A 26,062-nucleotide genomic window follows, 5' to 3' on the forward strand; every position below is an offset into this window, starting at 1 on the left:
TGTACAACTGTTTCATTCCTATTGGGAATCATCGGCAGTGCGCATTTCACAAAACTTCAGGTAGTTTTGAACCCTTTGTGATTAACTCACAGACACTCAGCGCCACTCATTTTTCTGTCCGGAATCCGCACTTTGTGTTGGCTGGTTCCTCCAGTGGCGACTTGTTATACGGAAATTTCATGCGTCTGTTACCCAAATTCTTGATCGTGTGAGGAGGCTTTCGAATTTTCAAGTAAGATTACGTCGTGTAAGTGAGGGCGACCTAAATTGGAAATTCCGAAATCTGCTTACACTACGAAGAATCAAGTCACTCAACTGCGGCGCCCTTTGATGTATTGCAGCCTTGAGGTACCGTTGGACTCCAATCTCTAATCATACACTTTAAAAGTTGGGTCTAATCGCAAGCATTCTAATAGAAAACCTACTCCCCATCCCAAGAGCTTGAGCTCATACGGTGCACCAAAGTTGCTCTAATTATTGCGGTCAAGCAATGCAAGAAGGTGAGCCACAGTCTGTCGTTAAGGTTGACGATTGTCAAGTGAACGCTCACATTACTTGGACCTTACTGCCCCCTTCAGTGCACTGATTCACCCAGTGTTGGACAGGTTCCACTTATTCGCACAGGGCACCCACAATGAGCTGTTACGGATGAATCGAAACTCGGTACGTGAAAAGACGGACTTTCGGATGACAGGACGTTAAAAAAGGAAGCGAAGTAAAATCCATTGCTCGAAGAGAACGTAAGCGAAAATAATCAAAGTCATATTTACATAGGTGTTGACATCCAGCCGGGGGAGGGAGGTGGGGTAAGAGGACGTCAACCACGAATCTGCTGACGCAATGCGGCAATGCGACTGTACATTGCGTCGTTTCCTTTTCCAACGTGTTCCTGAATCAGACGCAAATCTGAGTCGGACTTTTCACGAACTGCAGCTTGAATCGCTTGTTCAATTTGCCTAAAGTCGAGAAAAAGCAATACATTTAGCTGATTAATATCAGCAAAAAATATGGAGAGTAATGACAATGAGCTGGGGACAGTTTTCGCACAATGTGCTAAACCCATTTATGACAAGCTGGTGGCATCCTTTAAATGGGACTAAACTGGCTTGATTTGAATGACAGTTCAAGGCAATGATATTGTGGTGACATATTGTGGCCTGCCCCTTTATGACCACCAAGGCACAGACGCAAGCGCAAACAGTCACGGCAATTTTATGCTTTACTAGTCTGATGACATTATTTTCTTGCGCAAGCAAATACTATTAGGAGATCGCTACTCGTTATTCCGTGGTGATGATCCACGACGAATTAGGTAATTCATGGGTGTAATTTTTTTATGCAAAGAGGAATCTTACTAAGTTTTTAGGATTAAGGCAGCCAAATGCAAGGAACAACTTTCAGGCAACTGGGTAGGCACAGGTCGATGAAAAACGGATGTCTTCTTCATCCATTGGACGATTAAGGCAGAAACTCTGGAGATATTGTAAGTCTGACTAGTTAAGATGTACTTAAGCTATATCGGGCTTGGGTGGCGAAAACATTTCGTAATATGAAATGTTTGGTCCGGTCCGTTTTGTATGAAATGTTCCCTTCGAGAAAGTTTTAGTTTCCCAGAAGAGTCCGGTAAACAATCAATGAGTTCATTTCGAAACGAAGTTTTGCTTGTAACAAGCTTTTACAGGCCAATCGAGTAATTCACGAGGTTGACCGAGGTTTGAGGTAGACGGAGGACCAAAAAGCAAGATCTCTTTCGACTGCCTCACTGGATCAGTGCTGAATGTCAGTCACAGGGTCTTCCCGGTTGGTGTGAATGCCTAAGTCTTACAGCCGATGGGTTGGGAAATTTAAGATAATTTTGCCGAAGGCGTGGGTCCTTGGTCTTCATATTCAGGGCGCATATTGATCTGTTGTTGAATGTAAGGTTTGACAGCTGTTTCTAGGGTCGTGAGTGTGACAGTCCGGAACCCAGGAAAAGGAAGGCGTCAGCAAAAGAGAAGCCAACGTTTTTCAGCGCCATGTTCATTTATTGTCAGACACAGTGTTTTTAAAGACAGTGATAAGAGGTTGTAGGGAGGACAAAGGGGAGTAGAATAGAAGGGGACAGTGAAGAACTACAGCACCAGACTTGACATGGTAGAAACTCCCAGCGTGATTCTTCCCATCTAATTGCAGACAGTGGCCACGTTATTTTATGACAGACCTGTGGGTTGTAGCGTGTAACCGTGACAACAAACTGGAATAGTCAGTGGCTACTCGCTGCCAACGAGCTTATACTTAGTCAAATTAAGTCTGTGATGCACACTCAGCCATGTACTTCAGTCGGTTTCGGTATGCTAAATAAATATGGTTATGATGATTGTCTACCTACCGCATAAGACAAATGCAGTATCTGAGTTGAAACCGGTCAACAGTTTGACAAGACTTGTAATACTTTTTGTGGCGTTACCACTAAATAAAATCAAGGTCCATCTCAGAAGAAACACACCGATACTTTCGGTTCTATACGAATATGTGAATGCTATTCTGACCTGCGGAACACACCAGGCTTTTTCCGAATAAGTTTTAAAGTCGTATGGACGCAACACACTACTCATAAGGTTGCTAGAATCTCTTCGAATGAAAACACCATAAACGAGATATTCAGTTGGGTCTCCTGTGAAAACCAAATTGGTATGTTTCAAAATCGCTGATTCCGAAGGTTTCAGTGCAGCCAACACTTTTTAGATTTCGGAAGATATTTTCCGGCTGCAGACTTTGAGATCCTACATCGTTTCGAAATTATCATCAGGCTGTTGACCTTGCGCTAATGTCCATCCGCCAGATCTATCCATCACATCGACCTTTATTGTGAGCAGTAATCCCCCAACGCAGGATACCGCGGCAAGACCTCTCCCGGGGGTGTTCTCTTTTCGCAATGATCACACAATAAACAATGCTCGACAGGGACTACGTTTGTGTTTTCTTTTCGGAAAGATCTCTGTTGATGGTCGCGAACTTCACTGTTCATGTGGCTCATGTGGTCGGGCAACGCAGATGTATGCAGGGAGCTAAGAGGGAAACCAGCTACAAACATTGAGAACCACTGACCAGCTTAGGGGCAGAAGTGTCTACACATGCGCGTTTTTATTTGAGAGCACCCCTGTCCTTCCGAAAAAACGGGATATGATAAGGAACTCATGATAGTTTTGCGAAATGCGCACTAGTTAGACTCACCCACACATAAGCCAAAACCGAACTCTCCGTTCCACTGGAAGGCGTGGTACCAATGATTGTGCCTCTTCAAAGTGATTACAATCGACACAGACTTTGATTAATGTCTGGAAGTAGAAGATAAATACACGTCCCCTAAAGTCACTTATTGCTCATTGGAAGGTTGGAACGGCGGCAGTACAAGTAAACGAAATAACTAAGCTCTCAAAACCAATATCCCTAATCGTGCGGATACGGGCAACTATTCCCATTTGACTGATGTAAATAAGCTTTATTCACAAACCTGGTATACCCTACAACAGGGAGCACAAGTTTACAGAAAGCAAATCTAGAAGGGTTCAAGGTCCGACTAAGGAATCAAATCACGCACTTTCCAAAAGAAAGATCACTCTATATGAACTTTCCCAGTGGATCACATAAAGTGTCTGCACGTTCGACTTTGATATCTATCGAAATTGATTTATGGAGAGTTTCGCCTACACGCCCAAGGAACGATAACGCTGTCACAGATCAAGTTTGTCATCTAAAGGTTGAATATTTGTGGAGTATATTAAGTTAGCAATTAATCGAAAGACGGAGCTGAAAATTCTCCCCTAATGACTGGAGGGCGAGATGGCTCAGTGGTTAGAGCGCTAATTTATTTACCAGAAGGTCCGTGGTTCGAACCCGGCCTCTACCTCTCGATCTCATCTGTCTAGGCTTGGGAAACCTGGCAGTATCCAAGCCCTCCTGCTTCCTTTGGACAGCATGGCAGCTAGGTGCCAAAAGGATGGCTGACGGCCACCTGATCCAGCAGCGTCCATGGTTGATTTTCAATGGGTGGGCGCCAGATTACGAGATGCGAACGTTTATGCTGAAAGTCCGCCCCGGCTAGAAAGAAATCAGGATCAGCACAACTGGAAGAGTCGCTCTCCGTTGTCTGTGTGAACAGCACCAACTCCGACCACCCAAATGTGGTTCCAAGACACACTTGGATATTTATATCGCCCGTAAGGATCGAATTGTCAGTGCTTCTTGCTTGACGAATGAGCCTGGATAACTGTCAATAGCGTCAGAACTGCAATCCGTTCAGATATAAGCCGACACTATTAACGGGCACTGTTTTTTATGTCGAAAGGCTTGATTGAGCTGGATAACTGGACAGCGCAAAGACGACTGTTCACTAGGACCTAACCCAGCAAAGTGTGTCCAGCTCTGGGGCTGAGTCTAGCTCCCATGCCACATATTCCACGAGTCATCGCTTTTGAGTCACCGGACACGGAGGGAGAAATGTCAAAGGGCTGAGTTCATCCTTGGCGTTCTGAGATACGCAACCACGCTTGGGTCTTGTATGCGTGTTTCGGAGACACAACCACAACAATTTTAAGGGAGTATGAGGTCTCAGCAAACATTTCCTGTTTACTAACTTGACATAAAGTGTGGACGTTAAAAGCACCTATATAGAAAGGATCTCGTGGAATTGGAAAGGTGTTGTTTTGTTCATTGTTAACAGGCAGCGAGAAGCATTAGGCCCTTCGGTCAGATAACAGACAGTCAACTGACCCAGCGACTTTTGCTTGTGTAGCGGGAATGGGTTGGGGAGCGATATAGATAGACAGAAAACTGCGCCGGCAAACGATACTTCGCAGTTGCCCAATCCGAAAATGACATTAGACAAAAAACAATTAACTGTACCGACAGCTCTTACCTCAAGGTTAATAGGCAATCGTTTAGCCTTTGACATCTTTTCTATCTCCGACCAACAATCACCTTGCAGTGCCAACCCAATTAAGCGCAAATGGGCGAATCTCTTTTCGGACACGCGGAATTCACGGCGAAGTTGATCGGCGTGACGCTCTCCATGTGGTATAGCCAGCAAAGGAGCCAATGTAGTGTTCAGTGGCTGACCGACCCATGAGGTCTCTTCCGCACTAGTTGGGGCAACCACAGGTAGGATGAGATGTGCCGAGTAAGGATCGTCGTTTAGGGAGTTGGCGAATTCAAACACAGGAGCTTTCAGCTCTTGCTTTTCCAGTTTGCTTTGAAACCGAAGTAGTCGAATCGCAGCATTACATTCCTGAAAACAAGCGAGAGGAAGTTCAAATACATGGAGGTATAAGATAGAAGACCTTCCTGTTGCGAGTGCTATTGAAGCCAATAGTTCTTTCCAATCCGCTCCAGCGTCGTCCGTTCGACCTAGAATTGCATATTGCTCAGGGCAGTTGTACACTAAAATTACAAAATATAAAAACTCAGTACACACAAAACTCCTTGAGACCCCATATGTTGATTGTTGTGAGTGTGAAGCTGTGTTCAGACTACTTTGTGAACTCGTCGCGCCATATGAGGCACTTAGAGGACTACGGTCTCAATCACTAGTGCGCCGAGATCACAGTAATTAATCGTGGCTAGCAATCAGTGATGATTCGAGTTCCCGGTATGAATATAGTTGAGCTAATCAAAGGATAATACACAAAACCGTTGTCGTCAGCGGGTAGAGAAATTCCATTCACCTATAAGAATATCAATTAAAGCATGAGACGTGTTGCAGCGAAATTTACTTGACGAAATATTGGTAAACAGTCCACTGACTCAGATTTCCCACAACAATTTTAAGGGAGTATGAGGTCTCAGCAAACATTTCCTGTTTACTAACTTGACATAAAGTGTGGACGTTAAAAGCACCTATATAGAAAGGATCTCGTGGAATTGGAAAGGTGTTGTTTTGTTCATTGTTAATAGGCAGCGAGAAGCATTAGGCCCTTCGGTCAGATAACAGACAGTCAACTGACCCAGCGACTTTTGCTTGTGTAGCGGGAATGGGTTGGGGAGCGATATAGATAGACAGAAAACTGCGCCGGCAAACGATACTTCGCAGTTGCCCAATCCGAAAATGACATTAGACAAAAAACAATTAACTGTACCGACAGCTCTTACCTCAAGGTTAATAGGCAATCGTTTAGCCTTTGACATCTTTTCTATCTCCGACCAACAATCACCTTGCAGTGCCAACCCAATTAAGCGCAAATGGGCGAATCTCTTTTCGGACACGCGGAATTCACGGCGAAGTTGATCGGCGTGACGCTCTCCATGTGGTATAGCCAGCAAACGAGCCAATGTAGTGTTCAGTGGCTGACCGACCCATGAGGTCTCTTCCGCACTAGTTGGGGCAACCACAGGTAGGATGAGATGTGCCGAGTAAGGATCGTCGTTTAGGGAGTTGGCGAATTCAAACACAGGAGCTTTCAGCTCTTGCTTTTCCAGTTTGCTTTGAAACCGAAGTAGTCGAATCGCAGCATTACATTCCTGAAAACAAGCGAGAGGAAGTTCAAATACATGGAGGTATAAGATAGAAGACCTTCCTGTTGCGAGTGCTATTGAAGCCAATAGTTCTTTCCAATCCGCTCCAGCGTCGTCCGTTCGACCTAGAATTGCATATTGCTCAGGGCAGTTGTACACTAAAATTACAAAATATAAAAACTCAGTACACACAAAACTCCTTGAGACCCCATATGTTGATTGTTGTGAGTGTGAAGCTGTGTTCAGACTACTTTGTGAACTCGTCGCGCCATATGAGGCACTTAGAGGACTACGGTCTCAATCACTAGTGCGCCGAGATCACAGTAATTAATCGTGGCTAGCAATCAGTGATGATTCGAGTTCCCGGTATGAATATAGTTGAGCTAATCAAAGGATAATACACAAAACCGTTGTCGTCAGCGGGTAGAGAAATTCCATTCACCTATAAGAATATCAATTAAAGCATGAGACGTGTTGCAGCGAAATTTACTTGACGAAATATTGGTAAACAGTCCACTGACTCAGATTTCCGAGTAGAGTAGCACAAACTACCATATAGTCCGCGGAATACTTCAGCGAGGAAGTTGTTGGGGGACATAAGTGTTACGACTGTTTCGAATTCTTGAGCAACGAGCACCAAGGTTAGCAACCAAACGGGCAAAACTCCGAAAGAATAGCTAACCAAATGTCCTGTACTATAAAAATGAAAGTAGTTACACGGAATGCAAAATTACAAACCTCAACGGTTTTCGACAAACGGTGAGGTACTCCAAAAGGCAAGCAAAGCCGATATGGATCAACAGTCAACGCGTGACCGAAACCGCGTCTCAAACTCATGAATTAAAACAATATATAGGATTTGGTACAAAAACAGTACAACCAGAGCGGTAAAAACGATTTGCGCGGTAAGGAAAACGGAGAATATAGGTGTCTTGTAAAACTGAAATAGGGTTCAATTCCACCAGTCCAAAAAAGGGCGGACCATTTGAATTGTTAACCGGGAAGGCAGTCATTCAAGATTGGAGGCAATTTTAAATATATATGAAGTTGCGACAATAAGTAACCCGATAGCAAACAATCTGAATGTAAAACACCCTGAGTTCGTAGTTGAGGGTCAAAGGTGTTGTACAATTGCTCCACCTGAAGCGCACCGCTACTGGCTGACTAGTATGCACATGAGACAGAATCTGTTCAGTCGAAAATTGCAGCTTTTGGAACCAAAGAATGAGCGAAGGTGATGTTCGGTGATGGTAACAGAAAGCACGTTCCAGATGACAGAAACACCTGGGTTTGAGTTCGACAAAGCACTTGGAACAGCTGAGGTCAACGAACGGTCTAATGTGATTTTGAATCCGCCTCTGCTTAACATTATCTATCACCAAACCAGGCGAAAAAAACAGTTTGTTAGCTCTCTGTCTAGGGTAATTGGTTGAATCCTGATTTCTGGCCGAAAATGGTGAGTATGCGGTAGCAGTTTCGATGGATCGGGTGGATGAGATCGAATCCAATCTAACGATCAAAACAACGGCCCTGCTCTCACACTATTGATTTGCTGTTCGCACTTAGCCGTACAAAGACCATAGATGCATCTCGAACAAAATCCAGGTGGCGCTCGGAAAGCTCCCTTACCAACCATTATTCTCATACTACGGCGTCCCCGATAAACGACGTAACTTCGCTACCCTAGTCGTTAGGGTGACCACGAAACATGTCAGGAAACTCAGTCCTAGGAAACTCATTCATGTCGGATGGATTTGGATTAGCGATATTCGTTATCCAACCCCATCTCCGAAAAATTCGAAGCATGTCCTGTGGGGATCAACACATAATGATCGCGTACAGTAGGTGAGATTCAGAAAGAATACTTAGGCAAAGTCATTGGTGAAGACGGTATTCCTTCAAATACACCACCATTCTTCTCGCGCTACACTGCTAGCTGCTCGATCCGACTGCAGCACCTTTGTTCTTCTAACAATCCACATGAGAGGTGGCAAATCTGTTCGTGGAGACTACCGTTGGACAAGCTTATTGGATGTAGCCTCCGAGATATTTGCCATCCTTCTTACAAGTTGCTTTGTTAGCGAAGTAGTCACGCACCAGACAAAACCAGGTAGACTTTCACTCAGGCAAAAAATGCATTGACGACAGCTTCGCCATCCGCCGTGCCATAGAACAGCGATAAAAATATTAACAGCGAACTGCTACCTGCTTCATCGACTTCCGGGTGGCTTTCCAGTTTGTGAGGCGAAAAGCACTGGAACAAGTTGGGAATGGCAGGTATCCTTATTGATTTAATCAGGCCGTTGAAGTCCCACCACAAGGGCAGGAGATCACGCGTCCGCCTGCATGGTAAATAGTCGTCAGGCTTCGACAGGGCTGCCCCTACACTATTCAACTTTGATTGGCTAGTGTGTCAAGCCACCAACGGACCCCACGGGGTATATGGGCGATCTCAAACCTTAAATTCGCGGATGACGTAGTTGTTCTAGATGTAGACCACCACGGTCTATAACACATCCCCTAATAGAATCTGTCGGTGTATTTTTTCGATCGACCTTGAGGCTAACGCCTCGCATTCTAATCAGTTCCTTTACAATAAACGGAATAACGTTAGAAGATGCGCGAGTTCAAATACACCACCCCAACCATTCTTCCGAACAGCCAGAGTCTGGACGAAGACATAATCCACTTGGACAATGCTGGCCAAACGCTCCCACAACCGAAGTATACATAATGACTGGGAAAAGCAATCAGGCTGTAGACTACGGCAAGAATCTATCAGTCTGCTATCCTATTCATTTAACTTTATGCTTGCGGAATCTGACCAATGCGTGCCTCAGACACTGGATCGATATATGTGAGAGCCTCACTACCGAACGCCGTGATTTGGCAGTTGTGGTTTGAGATATCTAAGGAGCCGAGTCAACGGGGAAGGCCGAAGCAAAAGTGAGAAACAACGGTCAATTCCTGCATCAAGATACGGTGATCAGGGCTTTCTGCTTTTCTGTGAAGAGCGCATGCAGACATTCTGCATGCACAACTACCTGCCTTCGCTGAGTGGTCGACCATCCACGTTTAGCTTACCTGCTCCTAAGCAGCTAACGGCAACTCGACAGCTTCTCGACCCTCACATTTCACAAAGAGCGTACGGCAATCATGTACTGGATGGATGTCACAATTGAATGGTTGAATTATAGTTGAGAAAGTGAATCGAATCGAAGGCATACCAATCCGATCCCTTGGTTGTTTACGGTTGTACGCCATTCGTTCTGTTTTCACGCACTTATATGTTTGCTTGGCAATTCGCCTAACCCACCTGGACTATTTTTATCATTACAAGGTAGCATTTTCGAAATCACAAGAATGAACCTGTACCCATTAAACTATCTTTCCCGTTGGCTCAGTGTCTTTTTCGGTGAAGATTTTGTCTGAAAGTGCACGGTGGACAACATCTACAGCTGGACTTGAGTCACCATTTTACCATTGAGTCGCACTGGTTTAGTCTGGATTTTGATTCCGTATAGGTTACGAATCTCAACTGTCGACATTTTCCAATTTTGATTGAGCAAGTTGATCAGGCAGACAGACAGTCTGATGGTGCGGGATATCCGCTTTATCATCTGATGCGGATACCGTAGTCGACGGTGGCGAGTTGATCCACACGGATCATAGTATGGACAATTTCGTTGGTGGCATGTGGCAACAATTCCTCTTGATGGAAAACCTCCACACCTCCCGAAAACGTTGAGAACACAGTCAAAATGTCAAAATTTCCAAAGTGTAGTGACGAACCTAGATGACACTGAGATGGTTGGCTGTGAAGAACAAAAAAGGCCCATAGCAGGCTGATGATGTCTACCTACTAAGGTACTAAAGTTTATTATTGTGGTTAAACGTTCAATGAAAAACATGAGGAAATACCTGGGACATGAAGTCATTCTTCAACTGTTTGTACGTTTCCTCAGCGCGCTGCATGGCGTTCAAACGAAGCTGCAAATTCTGTAGAAAAGAAGTAAAGACACATAAATGACCCCTCCTGTGAATTCCAGGGAAATGTACACTTCTAAGCAGTGAGAACAGTTACTGTACGGAGGAAAGGGAGATGAAAGTGAGCCACAGTTTGTCAATCGTAACCAATTAGCTAGATGACAATCACGCATAATTTCCTATATAGATGCTATTCAAATTTTGTTTGGAAAAAAGTTCGTGGACTTCATCCAGGAATCAACCTAGCCGTACAGTTATTTATCTCTAGTCAACTGACGTGGTGGAACGATGATGGCACATTCATGATAAGCCGCACTGAAGTCCACAAAAGCTACGAAAATCCCCAAACAAGGGGACTAGGCACGGATGATTTTGGACCCAAGCGGGTAGATAACTACGAAACAAAGTTTAAGGCAGGGCGGATAAAAATATATTTGGGTTTCTACAGGCGTTGCATTAATCAGAATAATGTGCAAACTTTCAGCTATTTCAGCGCTCCAGGAACACTTCCAGGTACGTTTCGACATTTTGAATGGTTTCGTCCTGTAATTGAAGCCAACTTATGCTTGAAAGCCGAGAGGCATTCTATAGCTGTTTCATATTCATTAGAAATCATCATCAGTGCGAATATAACAAGTCACGAACCTAATGCCTTCCGGCTAGTAATTTGAACACTTGACCGCTGGGCGACGATCGGCTGGTAGATATACCGTAAGTTGTAGCCAACACGCACAAAATTCTATCGTATTCTCTCCAGCATTGGCGGAGTTCGTGCAAGCTTCCATACAGAATACTAAATAGGTGATATCGGAATAGCAATCATCCGCACAAACCATCCCCCCATAGAACCCTACTAAAATTAGAACGTCATGATATAAGTAATGAGACACCTAACGATACAGGTATGACATACAGCTGCCCCCTGTCACTTGTTTGCGAAAACACTACAGCTTTCTGTTTTCTTTACACACGCGTGGATAACGCGCTGATTACCTTCATATGGTCTGCTGATATCGGCTTGTAACGGAGATAGATTAACAGTAACTAGGAAATAAAATGGCCTCAACCAACTTACTGCCTCCCCATATGCTTGGAGTACGGCCTTCTTGGCTTCGGCTGCTCGATCATCCTCTTGATCAAAGCTAACAATCGCATTGTGAGTAGCGCTCGAAGCTACCGGTCCACTACCCCATGTTTCATGGTAGATTGCCATGGCAATCGGATGTCGTCGAAGCACCATTGCCAAATCAGCAGGTGGGAGCTTTGCCTGGTCCTGCAGTGCAGCCACTACAACGGCGATAAGTTCTGGATCACCAGTTTCCACGGCCCGAACAAGCGCCCGATTATAACGGCCCAGTTTCAACAGCAACGGAACCTGGTGCCACGCTCTGGCTTCATACTCGATTAGTTGTTCAGCAACCTTTTCCCGATTAGCAACCAACGCCTGACTAGCCACATCAGCGAAATCGATCGTTGCGCGTCCGTTAAGTGATGGTATGAATCTTCCAGGATCTGTTCGAGCAGGACCTCCAGGCACTTCAGAAAGCGGAGATGGGCAACTATCGGGACAATAAATCCGCTCAACTATTCGTGCAAGACGTTCACTTATGGCTGCAGAATCTTCGATGCCTGCGCTAGGACTGTGACAGGCCCAGTGTGCCAAAACTTGTGTCAGACTGATACCCAGCTCAGTGTGAGATGACTTTCGTGGTGAACAGTCCACAGGTGGTTTGGATTCGGGCATGACTCGCACAAACTCAATCGCCATCGGGTAGTGCTTTCGAGCCAGCAGGCGCTCAAGCAATCGTCTGGGACCCAAGTACTGAAATTGCGTCCAGGTTAGCGCAAGGCCGATCCACGGAGTGGCTAAGTTGTTCAACACTCGCAAACAACGACAAACGTTAGCAGCGCGTTCACTCCTAAAGGCAATAAGTTGGAAAATTGATTGCAATAAACACGTGAAACACGAAAAAATCAGCAGATTGAACGTCTCAATGAGACGAGCGCTCACATAGAGTTAAGTTACGCACGGAAAAACTGTCTTTGTCATCAAACTACGTTTCTTCTAGTGAGGAAAGGCTGAGAGGAAATTTTCACGGAAGTGGCATATGCAGTATTAGTTGGGTGGGCCAGTTTGGGTTTAAGTAGAACACACGGCGGTTGACTAAAACGCGGTAACTGCACCCATCTTGTAAGCCCAATGAGGTGGAAACCAGTCGTGTGCTGTCGAATAGTTTTTAGCAGTTGTACTGAGTAGTGGGTTACGCACGGAACAGCTAAATGGATTATCAAAGTGGCCTCATATATATATATATATATATATATATATATATATATATATATAAAGAAAATTCAGCTACAAGTGAAGCCATTTATAGAGGAAACTAAACGATCCCGAAACCAGGTTGATTTATCCATCTTTCAGAATTAGAGATAGATAATGTGATGACATCCGGATTTCCCACTGTAGCCTTAATCTAACAGGTTTTGGGTTCACCTCAAACATGAAGCACTCGGGGACAAGTCTGAGATGAACATTTTTCATATCCCCGTGTACCATACTCCACCCGATGGATTTTGGAGGCTCTCAAGAAGCCGACATTACTTCATTTGAAGGACAGCTCCTGGAAGTAGCATAGTGGAACAACACGTGATCCCCCAGGTGCGGTATATGTTACCCACAGTTTTGGGCACTGATTTCTAAAGAAGAATATATCACAAAGCGGAAACGGTGCTCAAATTATGATGAAGTTTCAGCAGATCACAGAAGAATCTTTCTTCGACACTTCTGCGTACTTCTAGAGGACGGGAAGTCACCCTTAGCACAATTACGGAGAAAATAAATTAACTATATGCAGGTCCGTTCAGCTGTAGCAACCTTTCGGTGCCTGTCATGCCACCCGCAGGAAGCGCGAGGGCTGGGATACGGCCAGGTTGGCCAAGCCTAGAGAGGAGAAGTGAGAAGCAGAGGTCGGGTTCGTAGCACGGGCCTTTCGGTCAGTAGATTCGCGCCCTAACCACCGAGCCATCTCGCTCCTAGGTTACACGGTTTTGCTTCTCTCTCTCTTCCACTCCCCTTCCAAAAGGTCAGTAAATAAATGGGAGTCAATCGGTTCTAGCTTAATAAGAGGACTAACAAACTCATTCTCCTTCATCTCAGTGACACGGTAGATACTTGTGAAAAGTGGCGTACAACATTATTTCAAGATCGGCTATCAAAACAAAATCTTTTAACTCGTTTTCTGTCCCGTCTGGCCGTTGAGCAGCCCAACATGCACAGACGCGAAAACGCGCAATTTCGAACCCAAAAAATGTACGTCCAGATGCACAAAACCAGGTGAAAAATTAACCACGCAGTAAACGGCATCATCAGTGTGCATTTCCGTTCTTTCATACAGTACTGTTGTAGCCGAAGAGGATATAAACAGGAGTTCAATATGGCAGAGAGGAATAACTGACCTTCCGCTAGTCCAGACATCCATCAGTATCAATCATACATCAAAATCGGTTGAGAGCTTCCCTGACACCGTCCCATATGGTGCCCCTTGTTAGAAACGTTAATACATTCTGTAAGATGAAGTGACGAGCCTACCGAATTAAGGACTTAAGGAGACATTCTATCGTACTGTACCTTCATTATCAACGAACACCAAACGTCGGTTTGGAATATTTATCGCAAACTGAGGTACTTACAGCTCCTTTGTAACTTTCTCATCCGGACGTTCTTCGGGGTCCGTGAACATGGCAGACAAGAATATCCGACCCATGTGAGCCGCCTCCAGCAAATTCTGCTGACATTTCGGATCAAGTACAGCATGGCTGGCTGCCTCGATACAATGTGAAATTGCTTCGGTCAGCTGACGTGAAGTACGGATAGGCAGCAGGTAGTCATTGGCCCGGCCCGAACCAAGCTGCAGATTGGCACTAGCTGAGAGGAGCCAAGTAGCTGGGCACGATGCACCGATACGCCCCAAAGCTTCAAGCGCAGGTGGAACACGTTGCAGTAGTTTGTGGGAAGTTGGCGTTAGCATCCGAACGGCATCCATCTGAGGAAGAAACCACAGAAAAGAGGTGGCTATCTTCATTAACACAGTAAACAGGTCAACACAGTGAGACAAGTAGAGTTCTCCGCCGCGAATGCCTGGTTTAAGCCTGCTGAAGTGTCTGCGTGTGAGCTCTAACAACTAAACAGCATCACCCGAAAATCGAGCAGGAGAGAAATATTCTTACAAAAGTGCTGCGGTCATCTCACTTGGAGAAGCCACTACGAACGTGACAGCGAGAGCATGTAACAGGAAGCACAGGAGTGGCGATAGGATCCCACACTCAACGGAGAAGTTTAGGAAGACATCACATTATCCAGAAGTTTTCAAAAGGAGAAACAAGGTGTGTATAGATTACCAGGACGGGAGCAAACAATCGAGTGGTGCCAGCCAGTATTGGGTTCCAATCCTGGTCATCAAATGGCAGACTCGATTACCCGAGCCGAAGTTGTGCTCTCCTCATCATAAGTTTATCGGACATGGGCGTTAACAAGCTGAACAAAAGCTGTATCGTATCCCGACAGATATGCTAGATTCCGAACAAAAAACAGTATTTTTGCATAACCTACATGCTATGATAGGAAACTTCATGATACACCTTGCACTACATTTTTTACATAAGCACCCCGAGAGAAGATATCGAAACCCCAATTTCTTGTAGTGAATACCTCACTGGGCACCTGGAATTTATGTATTCAACGGGAAAAGAAAATGGAATATTGGGTGGCAAGATCTGAGCCAAGAAAAATAAACTACACTTCACTGCTTACACGACACACTTCTCACAAGGTTACCAAAAACTCTGACTATCGATTTCGTTGCTCTTGGCCAAGTTCATCAGGTAAACTTAGTCCCCCAATTACCGTCAGCCTTATGTTCCATTTGAACATCAATTGGCAGATTTCATTCAATTCTAACGAGTGGCCCAACTCAATCCTTTGATTCTGATGTTTTTCAACTGAAGGTACTACACAAAAGAACAAGGCCCGTTACTAAACCGGATTCGTTATCCAGGGATCTTCGGGCAACGGCACTTTTCCCCACAACTGGTAGTGCCCTCATAGCTGACTCCTCTGTATACAGGCATATAACACCGCTGAATTTATGATGAACTAGCAACAACACGAGCCGAAAGAAGGAAAAACGGTGGATGTTCCCAGTGAAAACTCGCCTCCTGAGTCAGCCATATGTCTTCAGGGCAGAACGACTCGTATATATCACCATGGGCACCGACTAAAGCAATCAAATGAGTCCACTGCAATACAACCGCTGAGTTGGTAGACCACAACATTGCACGGGGATGGTTGAACTGTGAAACGCTCTGATCGAGCTCCGACGTTGGCAGCAAAACGGAGATGCGTTGGGTTAGGTCGATCTGTGAATGGATTTCTGACATACGGAGATTCATAACGAAAAGATGGCCATTTTCCAAACAGAGGGAAACAAACTTCATATTGGCAGAAACAGCCATCAGACGAATTCGCGAGTTCATTTGTGTGATGGCAGGTATTTCTATCTAAATTCGAAAAAGAAATGTCTCAGGTAAATGGTGTATATCTGCAGGATACAGAAAGAGGCATTGAAAAAGTTGCGCACTTCTTCCTAGAAATGCAAAGAACTAAGGAGGAAGATTGCTTGGAACCACAACTGCGCGCATCAAACGGTTACATTCTGAATAATGAGTTCGATACTAAGAACAGGCGGCATACGTGAAAACAAATCGTTTCAGCATCTCGCGAGTTCTTGTAGAAATAGGTGCGGTAGAAGATACACTTACATTCTCGGCCGTGCTAAAGTCCGCTCGAAACAGGGAATTCGCTCGTGATATCAGCGCCCATGGCCCGTGGAAAGCATTTGTATTTGAGCCGGTTTTTGTTGAACCCAGGTCCAATGGGCATGTGATAATCTCCCACAGCGCGACCGCTTGGGTCGGGCCGGATAATTCAGCCAGACGACGTATGCGTGGCGTGTCGATTTTCGAGGTCAGAAATATGCGGTTACCACCGGTGAGAACGGCAACACCAGTATGCTGGAAGGCAACCATATAAATAAAAGATTAACGCCAATTACAGCTCAACCTCGTCAAAAAGAACTTTTTGGAAAAAAAGGAAAGCTTCTCACGAGATAAATGAACTCTAAACACTCGCGACGGTGATTAGTTTTCCAATTCACTTGATTTATAACTTTATCTGCAAGGAAATAGGGGAAAAACTGTCCATCACTTGAGGAGTCACTCACAACTAGGCAGTGGAAAACAATAACATGCATACATACTAGCATTAAAAACAGTTGTTTTCATTTTCCACGGTTCATGTATAATAATAAACAACCAGTTCTTCAGGTACAAACACTTAACATTAGGAGAAAACAAAAAACTGGTGTCTACCGTAAACCGAAATGCAGTTAACAAGGTTGCGATTAGTGAATACAGTTGAATGAAGGAAGCAACTTCCGAACGTACTGTACTGTTAGACTTTCAATCATGGGGTTCTGATATATCCGGCAATTTTCGTATCCATTAGGGAAGTAGAATAATATCAGCTGCCACCATATGAAATTGTGACGAATATGTAAAGTGAATCAAGCAGAACACGCCTAACGTGGAGAATACATGTGAAGTACTGTCACACCATCTACCGACATTAACAATAGTTTCTGTGGTAGTTTCTGTTCATTCGAAATCCCGGGAGAGCTAAGGATAACCTACAATAAGGGGAAAACTCACGTCCAATATTTCATGTTTTGCGCGAGCCAACCGAAATAGTCGTGCTACGGCAGGGGGACTATACGAACGAGTAGTGCGGAAACAAGTTCACTATTAGAACGGCTCGATTAGCAAGCAACAGTTACCAAGCTCTTCGGAAACAGTGACTGTTTAATCGTTTCACAAAACATACTAAGGGTTGCCAAGGATACAACGTCAGTTTGCCAACACTTTGCTAACTGATGAAGTTACATATTTTTCGGTTTGATAGCGGTCGTATTTTTTAAGAGTGCCAGGAAGTTCGTCGTATTCATCACGTAAAATTTACATGGAACTGCGAATCCTAATGTCAGGGACTTCCATCCCCAGCAAAAATCACAAGCAAACAGAATACAGCATCAGAAATTCAGTATACACTTCAGTTGAAGACATTCTTCCAGACCGTAACCCAACCCATGGGCTTAGAGTTGGAAGACAGGGCTCTTATAGATTTTGCTTTGACAAGTTGAGTTGCACTCGCTGGAACCCAACAGGCGTTCCAAGGTAATCGTGTCAAGTGTAATATATAAACAACAGAGCTCTGAATTCAAGATTCCATGGAACAAACCAAAATCTCCACAATGAGACAACTAGAAAGCGGATATTGACTTGTATACTCCAATCACAGAAAATCCAGCACCAAAAGGTGGTTCGGTAGTGTATTCCGCATACCGGATCATGGCTTGCAGAAAAGAGTGCTGCTTCGCGTGTTCAACACAGTGTAACACAAGTAAACAGGTGACAGGAGGGTGTAAAGGGGATTGAGAAGAGTCTGGATACTGTCGACCCGAATCGCCTTCCGGAATGGAGTCCGTGTGATCTCTCTGCGCATGGTGGGAGCCACCGCAAGCAATGATTGCAAACCAATGTTAATGGTGTTGTCCTTGTCAGCTTCGATGCCTCTTGACCGAGTGAGTGTGGATACCTCGGAATGATTGTTACGGGCTAGCACTAGGTCACCTCGAAATCCAGTTTTATCACTTTCCACGTACTATGCCTCCAGAAAATTACAGTTGTACAGCAGTGAGGCACCAGTGTTGAACACTGATGTGCGATGAGACAGTGTACCTGACGAGATGGCAACGTCGAATTTGAAGTGCTGCACTTCAAGACCATTAATTCTAATGTTCTGGTTATTCAAAGGCGTTCGTAAAGAATCTTAGGTTACCGAGAGAGGAAAAGTTATCGAAATGATATTTGCACAGGGGACTAGCTATTAACTGGTCCTCGGTAGCTCAACAGATAACATTGCGGACTGACTCGGGTTAGGACCATCTTCCATGTAGCTGCCACTCTCATCTTGAGGCAGTGTATATATATTCCGTTAATAAAGACAACTCTGACTCGACTGCACCTATCGTGCATGGGCAATCTGGCAGTATCCCGCCTACCGTAATTCCTTCGGGTGGCACGGCAGCTCTACACCAAAAAGATGTACAGTTGAACAGCTGTTATTGCTTTCCTTCTCGATGACCCTAATAGAAAAATGTTCGCAGTCCTCATTCCCCGAAGATTTTGTTAGAGTGGACCACGCACCTCAATTGATCGGATACTGGAACGGCCACTCGGTACACAAGACACACGTAAGGTACGGACGCGCCAAAATACATCAAGTGAGACAGCGAATGCACTTGAATCCAGGTTGCAAAAAACAAGTCTTATGGCTTGTTGGCCTTGCACGGAAGGCAGCGTGTTCAGCACGATTGAGCGGCGCACAGTGGCTACATTTTCCTTGTAAAATAGCATTTAAGGGGTAGAAGCTCATATTCTAGGGAGACACTCCCCTGTAGCGGTCAGAACCATGGCCTATTAAATGGCATGAAAGTATATAAAAATCTTCTGAAGTGAATTACTAAATCAACGGTCCTGAGAAATCCACGCTCTCTGTCACTTGTTTTCGTGAAAACGTACTGCAAATGGATGCACGGTTCTAACTTTATTGAGAAGGCACTCAAAGGAGTACAAGTGAAAGCCGCGGTTTTCCACTCAGAAAAGTTGCAGGTTGTCAAAACGAGCCCAGAAACATTCGATTCATCTCTCACGGGACTTCGCAACTTACCCCATGAAAATTGAAAAACCTGACATCCAAAATTCCTCGTTCTTCTGCTTCAGGTCCCATTGTAAATCGTCGCACAAAGTTTCCGGACAGATCCAATATGCATACAAAGCCAGTTTTCTGAACTACCAAGAGCTCCTCTTCAATGGACCACCCGATAGCCAGTGGCGGAGCATCTTTCCACTAGTTGAGGAGGGCGGTTATGAAATATGTTAACTGACTAGTTGCTGTGAGACCAATTTGCCCGCAGCTGTGTAAATTTGTAAAACCGGCTTACATCCTGGTTGGCCGTCAAGGAGCATCACTGAAAATTAACGGGATTCATGGGAGGACTCAGTGATTACCTATATGGCCAGATGCATCACAAACCGCGAGTTTGAAACGATCGAAAGAAAACCCTGCTCCCCAGGGCATATCAAACAGGTGCAGAAACCTAAAGAATAAGAGAAGGGTGAGAGCTCACCTGAAGTACACCTCGCCCACAGCGAACCAATCCTCACCGAGAGGTTTCATATTGTATCCAGCATATAATACGTACGAGACTATCAAATGTGCAGCGAAGGGGAACTCAGACAAAAATCACCTGAAATGACAAAAGGATCATAACTAACTGTTGGAATTAAGGTTTGCAGATGCTAACGATCCGCAAGCTGTCAGATTGAAACCAAACTTGAGTATTATTTTTTACCCTGCTTTGTACAACGAAAAGCTACCACACCTGAATGGTTTGACTTTGTTGCCGTTAACAATTTGAAATCAAGAGACAAGTTGATCTGTTACAGTGCACTCGTCGATGTCATTATAAACAACCCTACATAGACGGCAAAAACCGATGTTCATCTACCGTGAAAGAGATGGCTTCAGTGGTTAGAGCGTGGATTCACTGACCGGAAGGTCCGTGATTCGAACCCGACCTCTACCTCTCAGCTCCCCGTGTCTAGACATGAACAACCGGGCAGTATCCCTCGTGCTTCCTACTGGTGGAATGACAGTTAGGCACCGAAAGGGTGCTACAGCTGAACAATTTCTTTTTGAACAACTGAGCACTTCATCCCCATCTTTGAACAACGCGGGTGGGAGGTCATTCGGACCGGAAGCTCGGTGGCGCTTGAGAGAACGTATGCATTCGTAAACTTCCGAGGCCGTAAGTGGTCCCACGTTCACCGTCCAGGCTTCAGGCTTCGCCTGTGGGCTGTAGATGAGTGTCAGCTGGTGGTCAAGACAGTTGTTGTTCGAAGTATTCGGCCCACGGGTCAAGGCGTTCTTTATGCAAGATGGTCACTCCCTTCCGATCCCTGATGATTTCGCTCACAGGTGGTTTTCGGGGATCGGTTGCGCAGATCAACTGAAATCATCTTCGAGCATTACCGACTTTCTAGGTTTCTTCCATCTCCTTGGCTTTCTGTGTCCAACACACTTCACTGTCGGCTGGGATGCTCACTTTCACTTGACGTCTGATAATTTGTCGCATCAAGTTATGTTCGGGACCGGATGGGATATTTCTCCGAGATCTAAGCAGTGCCACTTTTCGGTCTGATATCCAGTGTTTGAGTAAGCCTGATAGCGCCGTGCCACAGGCAAAACTCCCAGCAATGCGTAAAGAGGCGGTGATCTCGTCCCAGTACGAGTTCACATCTGATGGTGGAGCGTTTAGAAGAAACTCTAGGAGATTCTGGTAAGTTCGTTTAACATTCGGATTTGCCAGTCTCTCAGTTGCCAAGCGATTTTTCCGCACCTTACGCAGTCCTCGAGAACGTAGGGAGTATTAGTGCACAGGTTGCCATAATGCAATGCAGAAAGTATATGCACTACTAGCAGTTATTATTACGGTTGACAGTGGTCCATATTAGTGAGTCGCATCACGTATAAAAATAAATGCAATGTGAAATATGGTGCACGTCAAATGAGGAACTCATCGTTTGTGAGAGTCCGTTGGTGAAAGTCCGGACGGCAGGAACGAGTTTTCTCCGCAGTAAAACTGCTACGGGGGTTCCATAATTGTCCGCGGATTTAAAGTATTTGGCTGACTCCTTGCTCCCTGCGCGCGAGTCTGTGTCGCGACTGTGTTCTGTCCTTATGTATGTCGAGTAAAACGTGAAAAACAACAACGTTGTTTCGTGATGCATGTTGAGGTATGTGGAACGAAACAAAGCAAGGGGGAGACAGTGGACACGGATGCACTAATCAGATTGGGCAACCGCTACAGGAAAAGCGATTCCGGACGAGTGTGTGGTCGGAATCTACAAATTTGTTCCAAAATGACCGGCAGTCAGCTACTGATCCGCGCCACTGGTAACCAGCGGAAATAAGTTCAATATGAATTTGTGACCGGCATGCAGTTGGAGAATACCGTGTGGCCAAACGGCTTCGGTTATTTTGAAAGTTAGAACTGCACAAAAATAGTTTGCGATCAGTACGCAGCTGAAACAATCGCTCACCACTGTCCGTACATACACAATCCAATCCATGTCCAAATGAGTCTCAGATACCCTTACCCTAATCATTTGTGCATTCATATCTCCGGCAACCACAACGGTATCTGAGCTTTTAGCTTGCCGCAGCAGGGAAATCAGGACGTCGTAAAGCTTGTCTTTGACGGATTCGGAATAAAAGTCGGTTGGGGTATAATATGTTGTGAAGCCCTTCAAGTTTTTCCGTCCTTGCGATGTTGGCACAAATGTTACGAGATACGGTATCAGCAACGCGGTTGCTCATTCCTGGTCTACAGACGACATCATAGTGGTACCCTGTAAATTCATTATTCCACCGTTCAATTTCGTCAGTATTTTACCATTCTGTTGGTTTCCGTGCAGAAAAGCGACCGAACGTTGATTTGTAACCAGTTTGGAATGTCTCCCGATGAGACGGCACCATTTGCTTATCCTTCCGATGATAGAATACGCTTTTTTTGTCTCGCTTGCAGTCAAGGTCCTGGAGAAGAAGTGACCGGCCGGTTACCCTGGCTGAAAGATGAACCAATAGCGATAGTGGACGCATCAGTTTTGAGAGTGAGAACGATGTTGTAGTCGACAGTAGCGACCATCACATTCTCCACTTTTTGTTTAGGGTTCTCAAATGCTGTCCGAACACTCTCCGGAAGCAGAAATATTTTGTTTTCAACTAAAGGATGGATTCTGACAGAAAATCTCCGTATGTATTTTGAAAAGTAGGCGAACACACCAACGGCTCTCTGCTGCAATTTTCCGTTTCGTTAAATCGGAAGTTCTCTCATATGGCACATGCGTTCTGGGTCGGGTTTTGTAATACCTTTGGAGACCTCGTAGCTCAAAAGAGTAATCTCCGAAGCTTTCTGTGCCGTTCAAAGTAACATTGTGTGCTTTCGCGACATCGAGAAAACGCTTAAGATTACGGTTATGTTCATCTCTTGTTTTACCAAATACAGCAACGTTATCGATGCAAACGACTGTCTTTTACCTGTTCGGCCTTGATGAGGTTGTTTAACGTTCGTTGGAAACACGCAACCCCATTTGTCACTCTGAAAGAAATGCGCCGAAATTAGTGTATGTTCGTGCCGGTTTCGAATGCAGTGAACGGTCTATCTGACTCGATTATTGGAACCTGATGATATGTAATCTGGAGATCCAGTGTACTGTGGACGGTACACCGTACGATGGTTTTAATCATTTGGTCCAGTCTTGCTAAAGGATAAGCGTCCAGATCGGTGAAGCGATTGATGGTCTGGCTGTAGTCTATAACCATGCGTCTCTAGCGGTTTGTATTACGCGTTACGAGCAATTGTACTCTTCAGTGGGGCTTGATGTTTCGATTTTGCCATCGGTGAACATTCGGTCTACTTCGGTTAGTATGAGCTGTTCGTCTTCCAGCGTATGACGGGATTTCGTGGCGATCTGTTTGTGACTGATATCAAGGCTAACAAATAGAGATTGATATTCCAATTTCGTGGATATGATGTCACAGAGAAACCACCGAATGGAATTTCAACTCTATCATGTACCCCCAGGACGTCATATCCGAGAAGGACGTCTGGAAAAAGGCTCAGTAATACGCAGAGTTTGAACCATTCATCTGCCGCATCCTCCAATGGACCAGGGAATTAGCTGACAAAACTAAGTGTAACGATTGTACTAAGGTCTGCTGTTAGGCGGAATTCCACACGGATACCGCTTTATCGCTCGCACTCACGACACTATCCGGCCACAAAAAAGGCAGGTTAGCTGCCACAACACCAGAATGGAGGAACAGTTTAACCGGCTGCGCATTGAGCAGCTGCGCGCTCGTTCAGCGAAGACCAGTGTTGGTTCGTCACTACAGCGGCAGAAACCCTACGTGGACCCCAGGACTCATCCTTCGCCGGCGCGGCAAAGTGCTCTACGAGATTCAAGCTGACGGCATGCGATTCATGCACAAGCCAGCATTCTGATTGGTTAGTTATGCACCAGCCAGGAAGCGCGCGCGTTCAAATTGCATTTGTGCACAAGCCAAGAAAAAATCGAGTTACATGGTTGATGCGCATAAGATGGACTGCAGCGCAAGCGAGAAAATAGCATGGAGCAATTTTAATAATTTATTTCAGGATACCTATGCTTCTTCGCGTGAAATACGTGCCATAGGACGTTTATAAAATAAAAAATCTCAACATCATGGAATGTATCCGCGAACCTTAACGTATCCACCTAACTGCCTTTCTTCACACAGCCTTCTTCTGAATACCGGCATCATTTCTTGCAGTTAAAGCTTTGGAGGAACTCGACATTTCTGTTTTCGGAAATCTCGATTCAAACTTAACTATAGTCATGGATATGTAACCATAGTTAAGAATTCGCACTCGGAACATTAGGTTGCTTTCATCTTGGTGAACCATATTTTAGTGCTATATGACTCAGCAAAAGCAGTAGCATCCTATGAAGCAACATGTTAACCGGGAAAGTCGAAAAGGTGCCGAGCGACGTCGCCCGGACTTGAACCGCGGACAGCCAGGGACGCTACCCAGGCTTACCCCGCTCAGCCACCAAGCCACGAGCGGCCATTGGTGCCAATTTCTCTTGAGCAGCTGAGCCTCGTGTGCAGTGGTTGTACGTTTCGGTATGGATCGCGTGACTAGGACCAGCCAATCATTTGCTTGAGTTTGGCTTGTGCATGAATCGACTTCCCGATTTGACCCAGTCAAGTGGATAAGCCACACGAACCGCAAGCGCACCCTCGGCTTCGAAGCTACGTCAACAAACTTCAAGGTAGAGGCGTTAGGCGGAACTCCACCCGGATAGCGCTTTACCGCTCGCACTCAGGTGCTGTTACGGCCGACAAGTCCATCCCACGCAAGACTGGCCATGCATTCGGGACGCCTGCCGATCCGACATAAAGGCGATATCCGATTGCTAGAAAGTCTGGACCCCACAGCCAATCATGACCCAGTATTGGCCAAATGCCGGTTGCCAATGGCGCATCCAGAACGGGTCGGCAATACTAGAAATATTTGACCGACTACACCAGCGCAGCACAGTTGTTCTCGACCTCGTTAAGGGCGCTTATAGACCTTGTGTATCTTTGGTGGTTGTTTTTGACATGAACGCTAGCTTGGGAGGCTCGGACCGAGAATTAAGCTGAGAGAAATACCGTCACTGCATTTACATAAGATAAAAGCCATGGAAATTCACATCAGAATCGAAAAGCATAGGAGAAAAATAAACAGGCCACCGAGAAACGCAGATGAACATAGGGCGTTGCTGAAAAACTTGGCAATGGCGGAACGTGCACTGGACACGGGACACGAAGTAGGTCCACAAAATGTTGGGGTTTTGAGGCGAGGACTATGGTCCACGTCACAGATACTGATAGCCGAGGCGGTATAAATCGCCGAGCGTTCCACTGAATGAAAGGAGTGGAACTGGTAAGCGTGTGGTGTACGGTCATGGATCAGACTAGCTAACGCGCGTTGGTGTGATTAGCAGTCATTTCATTTTCATCATTATCAGCGGTAATAACCGCTTGTGCACTGGGAAGGGGTTGGGGAGGAACATCGGCGGACGCTGAACTGCGCGGGCAAATGATACTTCCCGGTTGCCCAGGCCGAGGAAGGGGGTTTGGTTGAGGTACCCGACCTTGAGCCTTCGACTCAAAAGTCTGACCCACAAGGCAGTGGGAGGACGTTTTGTTCGTTTTGTTCGGGGACCCTGACCCTAGCCTCTGACTCAAAAGTCTGACCCACGAGGCAAAAAGCGTTCAGTTGTAACGCCCTTCCGGTGCCTAGCTGCCATGCCACCCGAAGGAAGCACGAGGGCTGGGATACCGCCAGGTTGCCTAAGCCTAGACTGGGGAAGTCGAGTGGCGGGGGTCGGATACGAACCACGGAACTTCCGGCAGTAAATTCGCGCTCTAACCACTTGGGCCATCTCGCCCCCTGGGTCATCTCGCCCCCATGGGCCATCTCGCAGAATGGAGCATGTCGACGGCTATCCCCATCTTCAAAAAGGGTACGCGGACGGTATGTGAAAACCACCGTGGCATCAGCTTCTTAGCTGTGGCATCGAAGGTGCTCTCTGGCCTTATCCGTCGAGGGTTGACTGAACGCAGATAGAGACAGATCCGTGAAAACCAAGCTGGGTTCCGTCCTGCAAGAGGTTGCATCGACCGTATCTTCACCCTCCGACAGATTCTGGAACAGCGACACTGCTTCCAGCAAACAACGATGGTTGTATTTCTTGATCTGCAAGCTGCCTTCGACTCTGTGGACCGCCAAGCACTATGACAGTGTCTGTGGAGCAA

At 45.6% G+C, this 26,062-nt stretch overlaps 1 protein-coding gene across 1 annotated transcript; it reads right to left on the bottom strand.

The window, feature by feature from the left end:
• Window positions 1-685: 685 nt before the first annotated feature.
• Window positions 686-19,501, bottom strand: T265_13025 (hypothetical protein; the record flags this gene model as incomplete). Its single annotated transcript, XM_009166817.1, has 11 exons — window positions 686-956; window positions 3,214-3,345; window positions 4,617-4,645; window positions 4,898-5,266; window positions 6,127-6,495; window positions 10,411-10,488; window positions 11,552-12,395; window positions 14,170-14,522; window positions 15,640-16,035; window positions 16,297-16,548; window positions 19,322-19,501. Coding segments are annotated over 11 exons (3,141 nt in total), but the record flags the coding sequence as incomplete, so codon positions are not given.
• Between the last annotated feature and the right edge of the window lie 6,561 nt (window positions 19,502-26,062).

The sequence above is a fragment of the Opisthorchis viverrini genome (assembly GCF_000715545.1).
Source record: "Opisthorchis viverrini unplaced genomic scaffold opera_v5_32, whole genome shotgun sequence".
Taxonomy (NCBI): Eukaryota; Metazoa; Platyhelminthes; class Trematoda; order Opisthorchiida; family Opisthorchiidae; genus Opisthorchis; species Opisthorchis viverrini.